At 37.0% G+C, this 19843-nt stretch overlaps 1 protein-coding gene across 1 annotated transcript; it reads left to right on the forward strand.

Moving 5' to 3' along the window:
* Positions 1 to 3319: 3319 nt before the first annotated feature.
* LOC144969653 (uncharacterized) lies at positions 3320 to 17494 on the forward strand. The gene is made up of 6 exons (XM_078908795.1): positions 3320 to 3393; positions 10932 to 11031; positions 12208 to 12268; positions 13090 to 13527; positions 15193 to 15277; positions 17324 to 17494. Exons 2-6 carry the CDS (start codon positions 10945 to 10947, stop codon positions 17394 to 17396), a joined length of 744 nt encoding a protein of 247 aa, XP_078764921.1. The 5' UTR covers positions 3320 to 3393; positions 10932 to 10944; the 3' UTR covers positions 17397 to 17494.
* The last annotated feature ends 2349 nt before the right edge of the window (positions 17495 to 19843 follow it).

The raw sequence follows: 19843 nt of genomic DNA on the forward strand, positions 1-19843 counted from the left end.
ATGAAGACAACTTCCTTTTAACCTTCTTTTTAGGCATTAAAATAATCACTGTCAGAAATGTAACTCTGATCACAAAAAATGCATTAGTTTATATTTTTTTAAAACTTAGCGTGTTCAATTTATCACTGATCGAATTACAGTGGATTTTTGAAAATATATTATTGTTCTCCTATTTCTGGATTCAGTTTATCTCAGTCAGCCATGTCAACAAGCAAATGTTTTTGTTTTTGTTTTTGTTTTGTTTTTGTTTTTGTTTGTTTGTTGTTTTTTCAAAAAATAACCTACGGGTTCACTCACGTTTCTGACGGTTCTAACTGAAGTGTGATGCAGCCTTTGGTGGTCATCAAGATTTATATCTTTATTAAAATCAAACGAGTATGGATATAAGCTTTGTGCGGAGATCTTTCCTTCTTACTGGCAAGATCAATAAATATGATATAGAAATTCACAATGATGCGTCCATTTTATGTCATCTGTTAAGATTCTACGAGGGTGAATCAAAAAGTAATGGGACTATGCTTATTACTTTAAAACAAATTCAATCAATACAATGCATCATACCTCAAATTAAAGCTTGGCATAAGCCGAGTAGAATGATACTTCTCAACAAAGTTTCCGTCTCTCTCGATAGCCACAGTCCACCTTTTTGTAAGGCGATGTATTCCGTCCTCGCATAACTGAGTTAACTAAACTTTCAGCCAATTATTCACTACTGCCTTGGCTTCGTCGTCAAAGCGATGTGCCCTCATTGTCTCCTTCAGTGAACCAAATAGATGGCAGCCTGAAAGTGTCTAGTCTACTGAATACGGATGGTGAGACATCGTAATCCATAGATTACCTCCCTTTTCCTTACACGTGTGTTGAATGACATTTTCATGAAGAAACAGTACTCGCTCCATCTCCAAATTCGTTCTAACTCAACGAATTCTTGCTTTCAGTCGCTTCAATGTCCATTTGTACCTTCCATCTCATCAAGAGAAGTTCTTCTATCAGATCTGATCAATGCTTCTGTCTTTATTTGATTCACGGAGTTGACACTGCTTGGCCGGCGACCATCTCAAGATTTGTCAGATAAAGATATGGTTGGAGGGGTTTCATTTTCTTCTAAATGGCGAGGTAGATGTTTAACTCACCTAAAACTAAAAACACTGTCTCTACCAAATGCCTGAGTTTTATAAACGTTCCCAAGGCAGTTAAAATGTTATTCGAGGTTTTTTCTTCGAAAATAAAAGATTCAATGCAGGTTCCTGTCGCTGAGGGACATTCGTGGGGGCAGCCATTTTGAACTACTTGTCAAAATATGACAGGATTAAATTTTTCAACTTTCTGGTAAAAGGGTACGTATATGTGTATATTCAATTGAGCCAAATATGACGTCAAATGAAAAAGAAATAAACTCAGTAGGAGATTTGTCGCATTACGTTTTGACTCACCCTTGTAAACGCTGAAAACATCGTAGATCGTCCCCGACGCTGTTTAAATTTAATCGACGAAATCGTCCATTCAACTGATGTTGGTTAGCCTCTTCACTCATCTCACTCATCTCACCCAGTTAAAAATAATACTCCGCTTGATAAAAAATAAATGAACTTAGATTGGGAATTCGTTATTCCCATATCATCATATCGTTTCACACCAGTGCTGGTTCTTAAGTCAGCGTCAGTGCACGTCGGTCCCAAGTTCCAAGAGAATGTGTTCCATTGACAGCATCGGGTGTCCGCACATACACTGACTGTCCGTAGAAAGTCGCCACCACTTTAACATGTTCTGCCCGGTCTTCCCCACTTCAGTGCTTGCCCGTTTGAGTGTCACCCACTCTCTTCTGATTTCCCTATGATCAAATAACAAAGATGATTGGGACCCACCGTCTCATTCCTGTTTTATATTTGGGTGAACCAAAAAAAAAACAAAAAAAATTTGCCCTAATGGTCTAAATATAGAATTTTGTTTAAATCAAAACGCCTCATTTGAACCAATAGATAAATAACAATGTGAAATTGACTGTAAGCTTCAATTTAATATACGAAAACAGTTAAAATGGACGTTTTGGGTTTTCCCTTTATCAACAAAACAGGATGAATGAAACACTACAGACGAATGAGATAATACCACATCTCTCATTTTGCCATAAATCCTGGACACAAAGGTTATGATAATTCAATACTGTCGTAGTTTGACAAAACACTTATTTTTAATTTCGGCGGCTTGAACAATAGCTTTTAAGAGAAGAACAAAAGCAGATAACTAGGACCGCTATATTACCGTTTGAGATTGTTATAATTGTTTGCTGAAAATGACACAATTTGCAAAGGAAATTCGTGGACATTTTACATTAAATCATAAACCTTTAATGTAGTGAGCGTTCATTTAGCTTTTCAGTTTAAAGAAAGAAGGGAAAAAATCCTCTACTTTTTATCAGTATTTATATGATAAGGTCCAACCTTGGAAACTGAACCGGATTCGGTATGATTTAATGTCCCAAATTAAAGGAAAACAACTGTATCATGCACTGGTCAGTGGAATAGCATTAAATTATGACCGGAGAGAAACGTCCGGGTAGGGGAAATAACTCCATCGGTGTGCATTGATTTTAGGAGCTGATGCAGGCTACAAATCATAAATCCACTCATGCTTGGACAATTGCAATGATACGTTTATGTAATGCCATATGTCGCCCAACGTCTCAATATGGTATTATGTCGTAATGAACAACGTGCTAAAAATGATTTTAATAATAAAAGGACCTAAAAATGGACAAATTGGATTTGTGCTCTTTAGCCTACGATATTTTTTTTCTCCTTGATAAAACAAAATCATCAAACCCAAGTCCCATATCATTGATTAAAAATTCAACTTTCAACATCAAAGTCAACCTGACATAGTACCGTTTAGGGGCTGTAGGTCACATATACGTATATAACATTTCCTACGGGATGTGCAGGATATGGAAGCTGGTCAACTATCTGGGGTATGAAATTGTCTTCATTATACTGAAACTGTAATTAACCAGTTAAACGCCGTACACTGGAAAAAGACTTATTTAAAAATGAGCCAAAAAATTCGTCTTTTAAATATCGATCGATATAAATGATCCTTATCTTGGAAAAAAATCTCAAACCTGGGACTTCGCCGGGTCGCAGGTTTGAGAGGTCTTTGTCAAAATGAGGGTCGTTTAAATCGATTGACATTTGAAGGACGAGTTTTCTGGCCAAATTTTTTAAATACTTTTTTTGCCATAGTAAATATTTAACTGGTCAAGGGTAATGGTCACTCAAGTTTTTAATGGGGAAAATGAGTATAAAGAGAGTGCAACAGTCCTGTTGAATTTAGGTGGTTGATACTACGATAAGGGAGAGATAGAGGATACTATATTATTAAGATAGAAGTCTAAAGGTGAGCAGATCTTTTAATATTACACATGTTTTTAAAAATTATAATGTTTTGCTTTGCATCTTCCTCAGAGGTTACAGGTGCTGCTATTTATGGCTTAATGTCTCAAGACGGTATTATTTTGGATGGTTAAAATGATGAAGGATTGAAGTAATATCCAAGATTATTTGATTATGGGTTGTGTTTAAAAAAAAAAAAGAACAACAGAATTTATTTGGGAACGAAATACTAAAAATGCATATTTCTGATCGTTTCCATTTTCAAGTTACTTTACATCTGGTAACCCCCGTCACAACTCCGTTTTGAGACGATAGGTCCCGTTTCTTTTTCCTTTTTATGTTATTTTTTATCTCTTCTTCTTCTTCTTCTTCTTCTTCTTCTTCTTCTTCTTCTTCTTCTTCTTCTTCTTCTTCTTCTTCTTCTTCCTCTTCCTCTTCCTCTTCCTCTTCCTCCTCCTCCTCCTCCTCCTCCTCCTCCTCCCTCCCTCCTCCTCCTCCTCCTCTTCTTCTTCTTCTTCTTCTTCTTCTTCTTCTTCTTTTCCTGTATTTTTCTTGTGCTACTTTGTTTTCTCTTGCTTGTCATCATTAAAAAATAATGTAATCGAAGATATGCAAGAAATTGTGGCAGGAGCCCCAGAAGATTGTCGACTTTGCTTATATACGGAAAAAATACCAGCTTTATGGTAGCATCCAAGAAGGCAATGTACCTTCATTTGCAAGCTTTTCCACAACTCTCAACAAATAAAACGTCATTAAGAGAAATTTGCACTCGTAAACATTCATAAACGGCTGAAATGTGTTTACGGTGACTTGACTGTTGGTATTCGAACAGTTAAATGGTGGGTTAAGCGCTTTACTGGTATGATGCTGTCTCCACCACCATTAGTAAGCAGAGTCGCAGTGATATCCACAAACTGCACCGAGCAAAGTAAATTAAGAACAAATTGACAAACTTCACCGAGCCAATCATCGGATAAAACAATCAGAAATTTCGCAAAGCGAGGAATTTCATTAGGAAAAGTTGGATAAATTGTTCGAGAAATCCTTAGTTACAGTAAGGTATGTGCCCGTAGTATACCAAGAAGGCCCACGCAAACGCATGATCACATTGAAAGAAGAAGTTTTCTTGAAGTCGTAGAACACCCCTCTTACAGTTCCGATTTAGATCCAAGTGGCTTTTACTTTTTTCTTAAGACTTAAGATGGCGAGGTGACTAGGTAGTGTGGAAGTTTGCCACGTAAATTCCTCTTCGACGCGATGCAATAACTGGTGAGTTGTTGGCGGTCTGTGTTTATGGAAACGGTGACTATGCTGAAATCAAAAATTATAAACAGAAAGGACATAAACTAAGCTATGTTTTGACACTTTTGTCAATTTCGTATCTAATATAATTTTGAAAATACAAGAACGGTGTCAAGACCTTTCAGGTTACCCTTGTAGATATGGTCAGTACGGATTTGAATTTTAGAATATAAACAAACAAAAACAAGAATAGAAAGACAGTTGGAGGCTGTTGAGATTTGGTTTCTTAGAAGAATCATGAGAATATCCTGGATAGTGCCGCGCTGAGGACCGGACCGAGGACCGGTCCCACGGTCTTTTAGCTGTGAACCGTGGTCCAGTCCCAAAGAGGAAGACCGCCGGCGGTCCTCACTTCTTATCACCTTTCAACGGTCTCGCGCCATACTACTTCCCCAGCGATTCGTTGCCTCGGTCCTTTGCCTATCTTCCACCAATCACCACCCATCCCACTTAATTAATCGCACCCACCCCCCTTTGCCATACACTAAACGACACAGACGACCATACAGGCAGACGACCACCTCCCTCCACTCCGCAAACCGCCCTTTCGTGTGTGAGATGGGGGGAACAGGAGGCGCACGCCTTGGACGATTCCATTATACGGGGTAAATTTCAAAATTTACTACACCATAATGATCGCAATGACAATGATCTATGATGAAGGCATGACCCCTCTTCTCTAATGGGTTATTGTTTGAAATGTATGTGACTACTAAAGATGTGTGTGTGTGTGTGTGTGTGTGTGTGTGTGTCGAACCTAGCAAGTTGCAAGTCTGATTTTTTGTTTTCTTTTGTCCATCTCTTGTCGCCACTCCTTTCTATCGCATTGTTGTCATTTAAAATAATACAATAATATTAAAATTTCGTTTGGTGTTTTAACTAATCAAGTAATATGAGTTTCATTAGTTTCTTCCGTCCAAAAAAACCAGTTATAACGTCTGTATTTTTAAAAGGTCCAATAGAATATTTGGGGACCCCGATAGCTCAGTTGATAGAGCACTCTCTTTATACGCAAAGGGCCAGAGATCGATCCCGGGTGCAGTCGATTTTTTTCTGAATCCCTGTCTACTCAGCAATGAATGGGTAGCTGAGTTTGTTAGATCTGGCGAAAAGTCACCATCGACCCCTCTTATCACCTCATCCACCCCCTCTTATTATAACTTCACGTCTCTCTCTTACTCTTCAATGCTCGCTGCCCTCTAATGTGTGTGTGTGTGGGGGTGGGGGGGTGGGGGGGGGGGGGGGGTAGGAGTTGCGTTTGTGTATCAACGCCACGAACAACTCGATCAACGCCTTGGGCGATGCCATTATCTCCGTTAATGGGGATAAATTTCAAATTTTATTAAATTATCGAAGTAACAATGAAGTACGGTGAGCAAATAAAGAAGGCATCACCCCTCTTCTCTAATTAGGTTACAATTTGAAATGAGTGTGACTACTCCGTGTGTTTTACTCCTGTAGGCCACGGTTTTCATCGTGTAGCGGTCTTTAACGGTTCAAGAATGAACGGACCGGTCTAGAGACCGGTCCTTGCGGTCTTCATTTCCCAAGGACCGTAGGACCGTGGTCCTTAAGCTTGCCAAGGACCGCCCCGCACTAATCCAGGACAGAAAGATTGACAAACCATGAAGGATTGGATCAAGCAGAGTTAAGACGCTCTCTACTTGAATCTAAAAGAGAAAAACAGTCAGAATTCCTTAATCACATGAACAGAAATAGACAGTAGCGAGGAAGAGGTCTGGGAGAAATAGACAACGGACTGGCTATATCATAAGTCTTAGGACACGGACAAGAGAGATGAATTTGACAAACATCGACTTTCTGAGACGTCAGAGGATAGGGAGGGTTGGATGACCATGATCATCTCAGATCCAGAACCATTAAATGATGATGATCATCTTTTATTTCCTCATCAATAGCATTCTACCCTTCTCCATTCTCGCTCTCGTCCTCCTAATCATTCATTCTCTTAATCCCTCTACAATCTGACTTTTAAATGAGCTTAACTATTAATACTGGTTAAATAAAACAAACGAGACATGATGAATATTGATAGGAAAATTTGCAGTGCATTTTTCAATAACTTGATCCCAGCGTATTTATAGGCTAGATCCATGACCGAAACCTTTTTATCAAGATCTGGAACACCTTCATATAATTAAGTTGGTCAATTAAACAAGTTCTCCCCTTAGATATATAAGACCCCTAGAGTTGGGGTTTATCCCGTTTTGGTTGGGGTTTTTTTGGGAGAATTAAACAGGCAGTGACACTTGTTTGCCACCATTTTGACAGGACACACAGTTACTCTCACCAGATATAACAAAACCACTGCCACATCACTGATAAGTTAGCAGTGGAGGTTCAGAATAAAATTTAGACTGCACCTAAAATCGATACTGGTCCCTTTGCTTAAGGGGCCAGTGCTCTACCAACTGAGCTGACCAAACTCTCAACTTACGTAACCTGCTTATAGGTGCAGGGGATCATTGTGATAACAAAGATAGATATAAATATTTTCTGCTAAACAAAATTTTATTACACGTAGTTTTTTTTTTGTTGTCATTTCCCGGCATCTCGGCAGGGAGCATATAGCGGTATGGTCATTGCTTCGTACCTATAAGATACCAGGCTCGAAGCCCGTCGCTCTGTGTGGCTCTGAGCAAGCCAAATCGCCTTAGCTCACTTTTCGGCTCTACAATGTCTCCTAGATTATTACAGTCTTCCATTGGGATAGACCAATGCCCTCTAGATTGCTATGGGATAGACCCAAAGACTAATTTTCTCTTCGAGAATGAATAAATTATCTATTTATCTTTTTTATTTTAAAAAATCATTCATTTATTTATATATTGCTGGCTTTCCATATGTATTGTAATCGCTCAAGTTGAAAGAATGTGTCTGACAGCCTGTTTATCTGTAGGAAATGGAAAAGTTTGTCCTCCATTTTATCCAGACATGGCAATAGATTAATATTTAGCAGCACATCAAAGATATAGAAGCGATGTTAGTGTGATAGACAAATGTGTCTCACGACATCAATCTGGTATCATATCGGATTAAACTCGATTAAGAATATTGAGTCTAAATTCAAAATGATCAAAACTTTTGGATTAAAGTAAGATGTCTTTTGCAATCTCCAGGAACAAAACTCACTGTCTTTAATGAATGCCTTCAATACGAAACAGATATTGGAAACATTCAAAAATTTACATTCATCGTGTTTTGCTGACAAAGAGAAAACCTGAAACGGCCACATTATCTGTCTTAGTTTAATAAATTGAAGCTTCCAGTCCATTTAGTCAATGACCCCGACGTCATACCGTTTTGACACAATTCGTCACATACGTCACCCACCGTCTAAAAGCGGTATTTTGTCCGATGAACTCGGTACTTGAAAACAAATTTATAGCCAAAAATATGAAACTTGGGATTCATTTTATATTCATTATTATCATTCCCCCTCCCCCCTCCCCCCAAATTAACTCATACATTTGACTGCTTCCCTTACAGCCAAGGACTCCGGCAAGGGCCAGGACAAAGCCATGTAATCCCATTCCAAATGTGAAGAATAATGAATACACTTTCTTACATCACAAAAGATCCATAATATTTCCAATCATTTCAATTCTAATTTCACTGTTCGGTGTCCGTTTCAGATTCTGATCCCAGATATAATGCCGTCATGAGACTGTGGGTAACAAATGTACACAGTGTTAATAGAAGGAACGAAATCGACGTCATTCAGCTCTTTGGGTTTTTTTAGTCAGTCATTTTTATGATTAATTTTTAATTCTCTCAGACTATTTATGTAGTAGTTAGTAGTTTCTTATGGTTACACCTCCAAGTGAACCGTTTCACTCCAGTCCAGGTATTTTTGTCCTCCGGTAGCATAGCCCCCTGGCACGGCTGTGGACGGGCAGTGCAGGACCAAGTGGTCCATATCTTGTTTGGCACCACCACATGCTGTGCACTTGGGCGAATCTCGGTAGCCCCAGCGGTACAGGTTTGTCGCTGTTCTGCCGTGTCGGGATCTGATCCTGTTTGCATGTACTCACTGCTTTCTTGTCAGCTCGTGGAATCCCGGCAGTGGTTGGATAGAGGGGTCGTTGATTATTGCGCTACCCTTTGGCGGACAGTTAGTCTATTCCTTTCTCCAGGTCTCGGCGATATTGAAATCTTCTAATTTTGAGCCATGAAAAGGTTTCCTTGATTCAAGGCGTGAGGTTTTCGGTGCCATTTCCGTGACTTGTTTGAGCGGTGTTGTGTATGAGATGTTGTCAAGGCGCTCATGTTGTTTTTGTGTTGCTTCTTCTCTACGGAGGTGAGGGCGAGCAATGCCGCTTAAGGTTGGTAGCCATGCTATTGGTGTGGATTCTAGGGCTCCCGAGACGGTTCTCATAGTATCATTAAGTAGAGTGTCCACTTTATGTACATGGGCACTGCGAGTCCAAACCGGGGCACAGTTTTCAGCGACGCTATAGCATAGGGCTAGTGATGATGTTCTTAGGACTTTTGCAGGGGCTCCCCAGGATGTACCAGCGAGTTTCCGTATGATGTTGTTTCGTCGTTGTAGTTTATGTGCAGTTTTCTCCAGATGGTGTTTATAGGTCAGTGACCTATCCAGAGTGACTCCTAGGTATTTTGGGTTTGCATCATAGGGTAGAATGGTGTCATTTGTAGTTACTTTAAGTTGGTCCTTTGATTTTGCATTGTTGAGGTGGAACATGGTTGACACTGTTTTTGTAGTGTTCATCTTCAGGAACCATGTTTTGAAGTATTGGTGTAGAGTGTCTGAATCTTGACTAAGTACTGATTGTATTTCTTGTTTGTTTTTTAACTTAAAGGCAATGGCTATGTCATCTGCATATCCAAACTTTATGGATCTTGTTTCAGGAAGGTCGCTGATGTAGATGTTGAAGAAGCTCGGGGCGAGGACTGATCCCTGTGGGACGCCATTCCTAATCATCCTAGATTTGCTGGTGTTATTACCTAGGCATACAGAGAAGCTTCTTGTTCCGGCCATTTTGTTCAGCAGTTTTAGTGTTTTTCTACAGTCTATTATTTTTGACAGTTTAAACATGAGGCCTGTGTGCCAAACAGTATCATATGCAGCTGAGAGATCGATAAATACAGCCCCTGTCTTCATTTTCTGTTCAAATCCTGTTTCTATGTAGGATGTCAGTGCCAGCACTTGTTCTGTAGTATCTCTGTTTGGTCTGAAGCCTGCTTGTTCTGGTGGTATGCCGTTGTCAAATTTAGGAGATAGTCTTGTGAGCATTATTCTCTCTAACAGTTTAAAGAAGCAGCAGAGAAGGGATATTGGTCGGTAGCTGGCTGGATCTTCAGCTGGTTTGTTTGGTTTCAGGATGGCTAAGACCTTTGCTTGTTTCCAGTAAGAGGGATAGTTGGTTGTTTCAATTATCTCAGAAAATGCAGACGAGAGCCAGTTGATAGCATTTGGCCCCAATTTCTTTATCATGTCCGGGTACACTCCGTCTACACCGGCTGCCTTTCCTGCTTTCATTTGTTTTATGGCAGTTTCTGTTTCAGCTGTCGATATTGGTAAGGCTGAAAAGCTATATTCTGGTAGGCTGTTGTATATTTCTTGGTATTTATGTCTAATGTCACGTTCGAATTTATGATTTGGAGTGTGCGTGCTTCGTTGTTTTATTTGTTGCGCTATTTTTTCCACGCTTATGGATGATGCACTGGGGTTTAACTTTGGCTTGTCTGGATTGAGTTTATTCAAAAGGTTCCGGGCATGTATTCTCGATCTACCAAAGTCGAGGTTTTCTGTCATTTCCATCCATTTTTGTCTTCTTCCTTCTTCAAGTGAAATTAGCAGCTCATCAGCAACATTTTGATCTTGAGTTTTTTCATATTCTTCTAATAATTCTTGGCTTTTCTTAGACCAGCATGGGATATACCTAGCTCTATGGCCCCCTGGTATGTACAATTTTGAACTTTTTAGAATGAGTTTTGTAAACCTGTCGATGTTCTCCTGCTTTGCTGGAATTCTCCTACATATGTTTTCAAAATCGGTATCCGGACTGAGACACTGTCCCAGTCCCGGATGCACACCTCCAATTTCATGAAGACTATTTATTATAAACGTTCAACGTTACACATAGTTTTGTGTGTTGGTATGTTACAGCTGGCTGGAGGATGAAGTGAGTATTTTAGCTAAAACCTTATCAATTGATTGATTTTGTGTTTTCTATTCGTTTTACAATGATACAGGTGTATTTGAAAAATGAGGAGATCTGTGGCTTTTGTGGTTATGTGCATTTTGGTGGTTTCCGCCAATGCTAATAACAAGAAACTGAAGAAAAAGCTCGAGGTAATTAAGTAATATACATTTTAATGTAAAATATACAGATCGTTTTTTATTAATGCTTTTTTGTTGTTGAAATGAAAACGTCGATAATGTTGTCGTGGTGTTGAAGATGGAGATGGTGGTAGTGGTGCTGCTGCTTGTGGGGGTGATAGGCTTAGTGGTCGTATAGATAGTTCAGCGCTGTAATGATAAGGATAACGATGGAGATGATGCTGATGAAGATGATGTCTATAATGACGATGATGATTATTATTATTATGATGATGATGATGATGATGATGATGATGATGATGATGATGATGATGATGATGATGATGATGATGATGATGGTGGTGGTGGTGATGACGTTATTGTTTCTCATCGGTTAAAAACAGTAATCACGATTAACTTCTGATTTCTGTTCGAAGGTATAAGATTTCTAAAAAAGAATTACCACTTTCTGACAGGACCCCCAAAACAGTATTATTTTCGAATATGTAAAATCGTTGTCCTATGTATGTATGTATGTATGTATGTATGTATGTATGTATGTATGTATGTATGTATGTATGTATGTATGTATGTATGTATGTATGTATGTATGTATGTATGTATGTATGTATGTATGTATGTATGTATGTATGTATGTATGTATGTATGTATGTATGTATGTATGTATGTATGTATGTATGTATGTATGTATGTATGTATGTATGTATGTATGTATGTATGTATGTATGTATGTATGTATGTATGATGTATGTATGTATGTATGTATGTATGTATGTATGTATGTATGTATGTATGTATGTATGTATGTATGTATGTATGTATGTATGTATGTATGTATGTATGTATGTATGTATGTGTGTATGTATGTATGTATGTATGTATGTATGATGTATGTATGTATGTATGTATGTATGTATGTATGTATGTATGTATGTATGTATTAGTATGTATGTATGTATGTATGTATGTATGTTGTATGTATGTATGTATGTATGTATGTATGTATGTATGTATGTAGTGTATGTATGTATGTATGTATGTATGTATGTATGTATGTATGTATGTATGTATATATGTATGTATGTATGTATGTATGTATGTATGTATGTATGTATGTATGTATGTATGTATGTATGTATGACGAAATTGTTGTTGTTGTTAACTTTTATCAATGTTTTGTCCATGCAGAGTTTGGAGGAAGAGTTGCAGGAATGTTATGCTTCGAAACGGACAACAACTGAAATCTGGAGTAAGTTGATGTGATTATAATGTAATAATATTATTTTAAATATGAGGAAATCAAAAGTATGTACAGCTGATAACGCATAGTCACGAAAATAAAGTGGACCGTTTTTGTTTTGTTTTTGTTTTATGTTTTTGTTTGGCGCTGCTGTGACTGGCCCTGTTTACTTGAACGTAGTGCAACAACCTGTCATGTCAAGCACTGGAGAACACTTCAAGAAAAGGATTTTTATTTTTTAGTAAGATGGGGCAATGTAAGATCCTTCCTTTATGAGATCTTAACGAACGGATGGTCGGACAGAGTTGTAACCGATGCAAAATAAATCGGCTTGATGTCCCTAACAATTCGAGTGTTCTAGTCAATTATCATTAAAATCCATCAGAAGTTTGTGAAGATATCCACGTCAACGCGTGCACACGGGTTGTGGAACGGACTATAGTCACCATCTAGATCCTATTATTCTGCTATATTTCTATGTAGTCTGATAGCGGTAAAGTACCATAAATAGGTACAATATGCTTGACTATATTCAAGACGAGACATCAAACCATCAAAGACATACTACCACTATCATAATTATTATTATCTCTACTACTACCTACTACTATTACAACAACAACAACAACAACAACAACAACAACTACAACTACTACTACTACTACTACTACTACTACTACTACTACTACTACTATTTCAGCAAATACCACTACTGCTACCACTACCACAAGAGCAAACAATAACAACAGCAACAAATACTCCTACATTGATATTACTTCTAATTTTGTTACTACTGCTGCTGATACAATAATTCTTTTCATCATAACTAGCCACCGCTTCCAATACTGATGAAACAACCTACGGTGGCAGCAGTGAGGAAGACGGAACCACTTCAAGTGGCAACAGTGGAACTTATGGAACTACCTCAAGTGGCAACAGTGAAACTGATAGAACTACTTCAAGTGGCAACAGTGGTACTGATAGAACTACTTCAAGTGGAAACAGTGGAACTGATAGAACTACTTCAAGTGGAAACAGTGGAACTGATAGAACTACTTCAAGTGGCAACAGTGGAACTGATAGAACTACTTCAAGTGGCAACAGTGGTACTGATAGAACTACTTCAAGTGGAAACAGTGGAACTGATAGAACTACTTCAAGTGGCAACAGTGAAACTGATAGAACTACTTCAAGTGGAAACAGTGGAACTGATAGAACTACTTCGAGTGGCAACAGTGGAACTGGGAGAACGACTCCTGGCAATGATGGTAAACTTTCTTATCTTTGCTATTGAATAAAATAAAAATAAAATTCCGTTGGAAGTTCTTTAGAACCCATTCCAAGGGATGGTTGAAATAATTAAAAAGTCATCGGCAGTGCAGCGCCTCAAAGTAATCTCGAGCGAGGTGACTTGCTCTAGATCACTCCGCGTAGCGACGGGAATTGAGGCAAAGACACACGCTGTGTCAAAAAGCCCAAAGTTATTAGGATCATTTTACGAAAACAGTTAGTGAAATGTATCTAGTAAAGCATTATCCAACATCAAAACTCTAGGCTGGTTAGGGTAAAATAGTTAACAGGAAGAGAAACCATTGAAATATGAGCCTTTGAGCTGTATCAATAGATAATAATATGAATAATAATAATAATAATAATAATAATAATAATAATAATGATGATGATGATGATGATGATGATGATGATGATGATGATGATGATAACAATAATAATAATAATAATATAAATAATAATAATAATAATAATAATAATAATATTGATAATAATAATAATAATAATAATAATAATAATAATAATAATAATAATAATAATAATAATAATGATAATAATAATAATAATAATAATAATAATAATAATAATAATAATAATAATAATAATAATAATAATAATAATAATAATAATAATAATAATAATAATAATAATAATAATAATAATAATAATAATAATAATAATAATAATAATAATAATAATAATAATGGTGATGATGATAATAATAATAATAATAATAATAATAATAATAATAATAATAATAATAATAATGATGATAATAATAAAACAAATATAAATGATAATGAGGATGATGATGATAATAATAATAATAATGATAATAATCAGCGATGTTGTCTGAGGTGTGGCTGAAAGGGTGAAGCCAAACGTTAAATCATAGCAAGAGCGAATTTTTTTTAATCTCTTAAATATAGACTTTTTAAACAAATCAGGTACTAGGTACACGCTCTCTCGGCCACGCCAATCAATAAATATTATTATTTAGTCATAGTGATACCAATACTGTGACTACAATTAAAACCAATTAATTTGTCTTTACTGGGAATGACTTCAATATCATCGTCTTTTTCGGTTGACCCAAATCAGAAACTCAAACTGATAGTAGTTTTTGATAGCAATCCTCTTACGGTGAGGGGATACTATTATTTCATGCGCGGCAGCATGTTTATTTCACGTAATGGTCACGAGTAGAACTACCCTTATCTTGAGGACGTCACGGGACAACTTGAGGTTTTGTTTGTGTGTGTGTAAGGTTGGGGGGGGGGGGGGGGGTTGGAGCGGGATCTGTGTGTGTGTGTAAGTGTATGTGAGTGTGTGTATGTTTGTGTGTTTAGTTGAGTGCGCTTTTTATAATATTCTGCTTAAAACGTTAGAAATAGATTTTTTTTCAATCAAGTTTTCCTCCAACTTATCCACGAGGTCAAGTCCCTATACTATTGTTGATTTAAATATTCATGATTACTACTTGTCTTTGCTTTCTTGTTTCTATTTAATTACAAAACTGACACTTCTCTCAAAGAGTTGATCTATGTGCTCTTTTTTTTTTTTAGTTTGGTATGTAAAAGAACAAACTATTCATAAGTCACAACTTGGCTTTGTTTTCTTGTCTCTATCTCACAACAAAACAGGTGCAACGGCCAACAGAGGGGATCGAGCCATTGATTGGGATTGGGATGACCGATCTGCTGGATCTTTTGAGTCTGGTCAATCCGGGTAAGTAGAAAATACAAATACACATAGAAAACCAAATCGTGTATGTTTTTAAAGTAAGTTTCTTTAACGCCAAATATCCACTAAAATATTTTCTCGTGTTCAATGTTATCTTGTGTGATGCAACCGAGGGTTCACAGCGTAAAACGCATACCCAAATGAAGAATATAGGAATTAAGATTGTCCCAACTATCGAGAACCTCTGTGGTGTAATGATCGGTAATCAGGAGGGCTGAGGTTCGATCCCCAGTCAAGGCCAATTGACTTTTTGGGAGTGTTTTTTGTCTTGTATTTTTCTTTCATGCTTTGGCTGGCACCGTTTCATACACACTTGTTCAGGTCAATATCCACTAAATATGACGAATCGCCTCAACACAGTTTTATGTTGAGGTGATTTTTAAAATGTGAGGATTTATTTAGCGCAAAATCCTCTAAACGTGCTCAAAGTTCTTTACAAGGGACCCCTACCCAACAACAGTTAGCATGTAGAGCGATACATAACGCCTGTTAGGCGATATTATTTTTGTTCCGGACAGGCATAGTTGTTAACCACACCCAATTTGTTTTACACCAGAGTACGGTGAGACAATGTGAGTAAAGAGCCTTTTCTAAGGACTCAACTATGCGGCGCTCAGAGCGGGACTCAAACCCAGAACCATCCAATACAAAGGCAAGCGTCAAACCACAAGACCACATAGATGTACGATTTAGTTGCTAAAAAAGAATGTATAGATATAGGTTTGTGTTTCATGGATCATTTTGATATAAGCTTTTTAAGCGTCAAAATCTGAACTTTCACATTTCTGGTTATTTCAAGATTAGAGTATATTTTTGTCATCTGGTGTACCCGATCATAATACCATATTGAAGCCATGGGTTACAAATGTGCTCATAGCGCTTTATATCCTGCCCCACGCCAAAAGCAACGCAAAGCTTGTACCTAAGACGAATCATAACGCCTGTAAGGCAGTACTAATTATTTTATTTCTTCAGAGCTAACACTGTTATCGGCAAAGTACTCATCTCACGCTTGAGTATGTGAGAAAATGTGAGTGAAGAGCCTTTTCCACGTACTCGATTGAGCGCTACCCCCTGCCGGGTTTGAACATAGGCTCTTCAGATCCGAATGATATATTACAGGACCACAAAGCCTCACAAAATATAATATCAAATATGAGCCGCCGTCTCAAAACGGTATTATGTCGGGATGAATCGGACCACAAAAAGTCAATTTAGAATTGAAATGATAAAAAAGACGAACTTCAAGTCTTTTGCAATTTCAAGAAATTGCATATCGATGGTCGGCGAATCTAACCTCTGAAGTCCTAATGTTCACAATCGGCGGATCAAAACTCTAAAGTCTACATACGAGCACACCATGTTTTATTTAATTTTGGGAGGATCATTTTTTATCTAATTTTGGGCGGACCAGACTCTGATGACAATCAGAGGTCTAACCCGCCCAAAATTAAATATAAAATGGTGTGCAAAGCTCGTATGTAGACTTCAGAGTTCTGATCCGCCGATCGTGACGAAAATCGAGACTTTAATGTTTGATCCGCGACTATCGATATATTCTCCATCGTAACGAATAGAAATCAATTCCAAGGTTCCTTTATTTGGCAATAAATTCAATAATACCGCTTTGAGACGGTGGGTCACATTAATAACACGGATATATTTCCAAATGCGTCCGTGGACTTGGAGATGACCCAGGTTTGAGAGTTTTTGCCAATATGAGGACGTTTTAATCAATCGATATTTGGAGGACGAGTTTTCTGGCCAAATATTTTTAAACATTTATTTTTCAGATTTTGACAGACTTTTGGAAATTGTTAGAATTTATTCAAACGCTATATTTTTTATTGTTTCAGACAGTATATTAAAAGTTAAAGAGAAATATGTTCGACACAACTAATCTAATGATGCTCAAATTTGCGACTGACCATTCCACAATACTCTGATGAAAAGGTTTTTTTTCCATTTTGAACAGAAACTTTTACTTCATAATATTAATAAATGAAAACACCATCTCTGTCTTTTTTTCAGAATGTCTAAATCGGAACTGAAAAAAGCGATTCGCAGAATGAAAAAGGAGCTTAGAGAATGCCAGAATAGCTAAGAGGCTGTTTATCCTTTTAATATGATGACACTCAGCATATTACTATCTTGAACTTCACCCCATTACCTAATAAATAAAGTGCCTTTTGGACAATAAAATGGTTTTGTCTCACATTATTTAGCCAGTGCCCCCATCCCCTCAAAACCCTTCTACATAGATCCTCTTCTACTTCCTTATGTCATTTTAGAATGTATTTTTGTTCTTCAAACCAACCTCTCTCTCTCTCTCTCTCTCTCTCTCTCTCTCTCTCTCTCTCTCTCTCTCTCTCTCTCTCTCTCTCTCTCTCTCACTCTTAAACTCGCTTACCTTCTCTTTTGGATCGCCTCGTTTTTATTCATACACAGAAACACCCAAAAATAAACACACAAGCACACACACACACACAATATATATATATATATATATATATATATATATATATATATATATATATACATATATATATATATATATATATATATATATATATATATATATATATATATATAAATTGAATGTTTTGTATAAGCAGATTCACAAAAGCATTATAGGTCCATATTTCTTAACTGCAAATGATTAAATGTATATTTATATAATATGCTAGAAATTTATGTGCGTCCCATCTTCATGAATATCGGCTATATATTTTATTTTCAGCAAGACGGTGTTCCCGCACCTTGGAGCTAAATCATTTCGGATAAATACTTTTTCTCAGTAAATTTAGCATCTTTGGAAAGTACCAGATACATGTACTTTTTTTAAAAAACGAATAAGTTATACGATAATTATTTTCATTCATTTTCACCATCAGCAGCGGTTGAGTGCCGATTTTTCGTCAGTGTTGAGTACCTACTTGGAGACAGTTCGTTCGTAAATTCTAAGCACGTTATCAGACAAGTGGATTGGGATAGATGTACTCGATTGCCAGGCCTCCAGGGTCACCGAACATTTCTCCGTATGACTTTTTTTCTTATGGAGTTACATTAGAGACATACATTGTACATTCAGTTCCCATACCAGATGTTGGCACGCTCACTATGAAACAAGAGCTGTTATTGAATCCATCACGCCACAAAAAATCTCAAATAGGTTGAATTTGCTTGTATTGTAGGTATCCATGGCGGCAATACTAAGGTACATTGAATAAAAGAAAACGGTTAACACAGTGTAAAGCGTTTATGTATTCATAAGTCCACGTTTAAAGTATATTGGCTGTAAAGTTTTTTCGGTTTAATATGTTATTAAGCAAGGAAAGACTTCATGGTATTTCATAAAATTGATTTTACATTACCATGGATATATTTAACCCTAGCCTACCAGCCGAAACCAACGACCATCCAGACCGTTAACATTATTCACAATTTTTTTCACATGAGAATTTAAAATGCATGGGCTTTTGCAATATGGAACAACAGTGTGGCGTCAAAATACTGGTTCCGTTATGATTGGAAGGGTAAAACCACTCTTTCGGAGTTTGGATGCATACCTTGTGTAATTGATCTTCTAGTTTCAGAGTGATGACATCTTATTTCCTAGTCTAAATTTATGCTGGGCGTCAATAAAGATCCTCCTCCTCCTTTTATTTTTTCTTAGTCTTGTGTCCGTGCCCGACATCTTTATCCGGAAGACGACAGAGCCAGTCACCGCTGTGGGTCAGCCCTTAGGCAAAGTGATATCGAATTCATGAAAGGAACAATGTATGACACTTAAATTTAACCTCATATTTCTTGAAAAAGATGTATCATTTAAGTGCTTTTGAACATGTCTTTTATTCAAAGATGACGAAATCCAAATTCATTGAGGGGAGGAATAAAAGATTTCTTACACTCTTGCTTTTTGGAATACGAACTTTGTTCCCAACACGCACTCATAAGCTTGTGCAGCGGCTCGAAACACGCCCGGAATTCAAAAAAGAAAGAGTAAAAGAATCGTATATTTTTAGAGTCATTTGGTTTTAAGCAATGACTATGAAAATTTTTGTTTTCTATTTTTGTAGGAAATACTACTCTTAAATCAAATCCCTATCTCCACTGAGTAAAAATCTTTTTAAATTTTGAAAATCCATTAATATATAACAAAGTTATGCCGTTTCAAAGCTGTCATTTATTTGGATGACTCACAAAGAGAAAAAAATACGGAAAATATGGGACACTTTTTCTGCGTTTTATTCCGGTTTGTGGCTGTATCTCGCTTAATACGCGGAATTAGATATTAAAACTTGGCAATTTTATGGCAAAATTATCAGAAAATATGATGAAGACATCAGAAGAGTTCTAACGTGTATAGTTTGAGAGCTGTATGGCTACAGTCAACTATAATTTTGTTTTAAAATATACATAATATTGATCATTTGGAACTTTTCCGAAGTGTAATTATGTGTCTACAACCCATACAAATGACACGAAAAAAGCCTGCTAAATTATTATCAATCAGTCCAGTGAGATCATGGCTTATGTTATTTCTATTAT

The sequence above is a fragment of the Berghia stephanieae genome, chromosome 3 (genome assembly GCF_034508935.2).
Source record: "Berghia stephanieae isolate SIO BIC M18660-M18661 chromosome 3, UCSD_Bste_1.3, whole genome shotgun sequence".
In the NCBI taxonomy this organism is placed as follows: domain Eukaryota; kingdom Metazoa; phylum Mollusca; class Gastropoda; order Nudibranchia; family Aeolidiidae; genus Berghia; species Berghia stephanieae.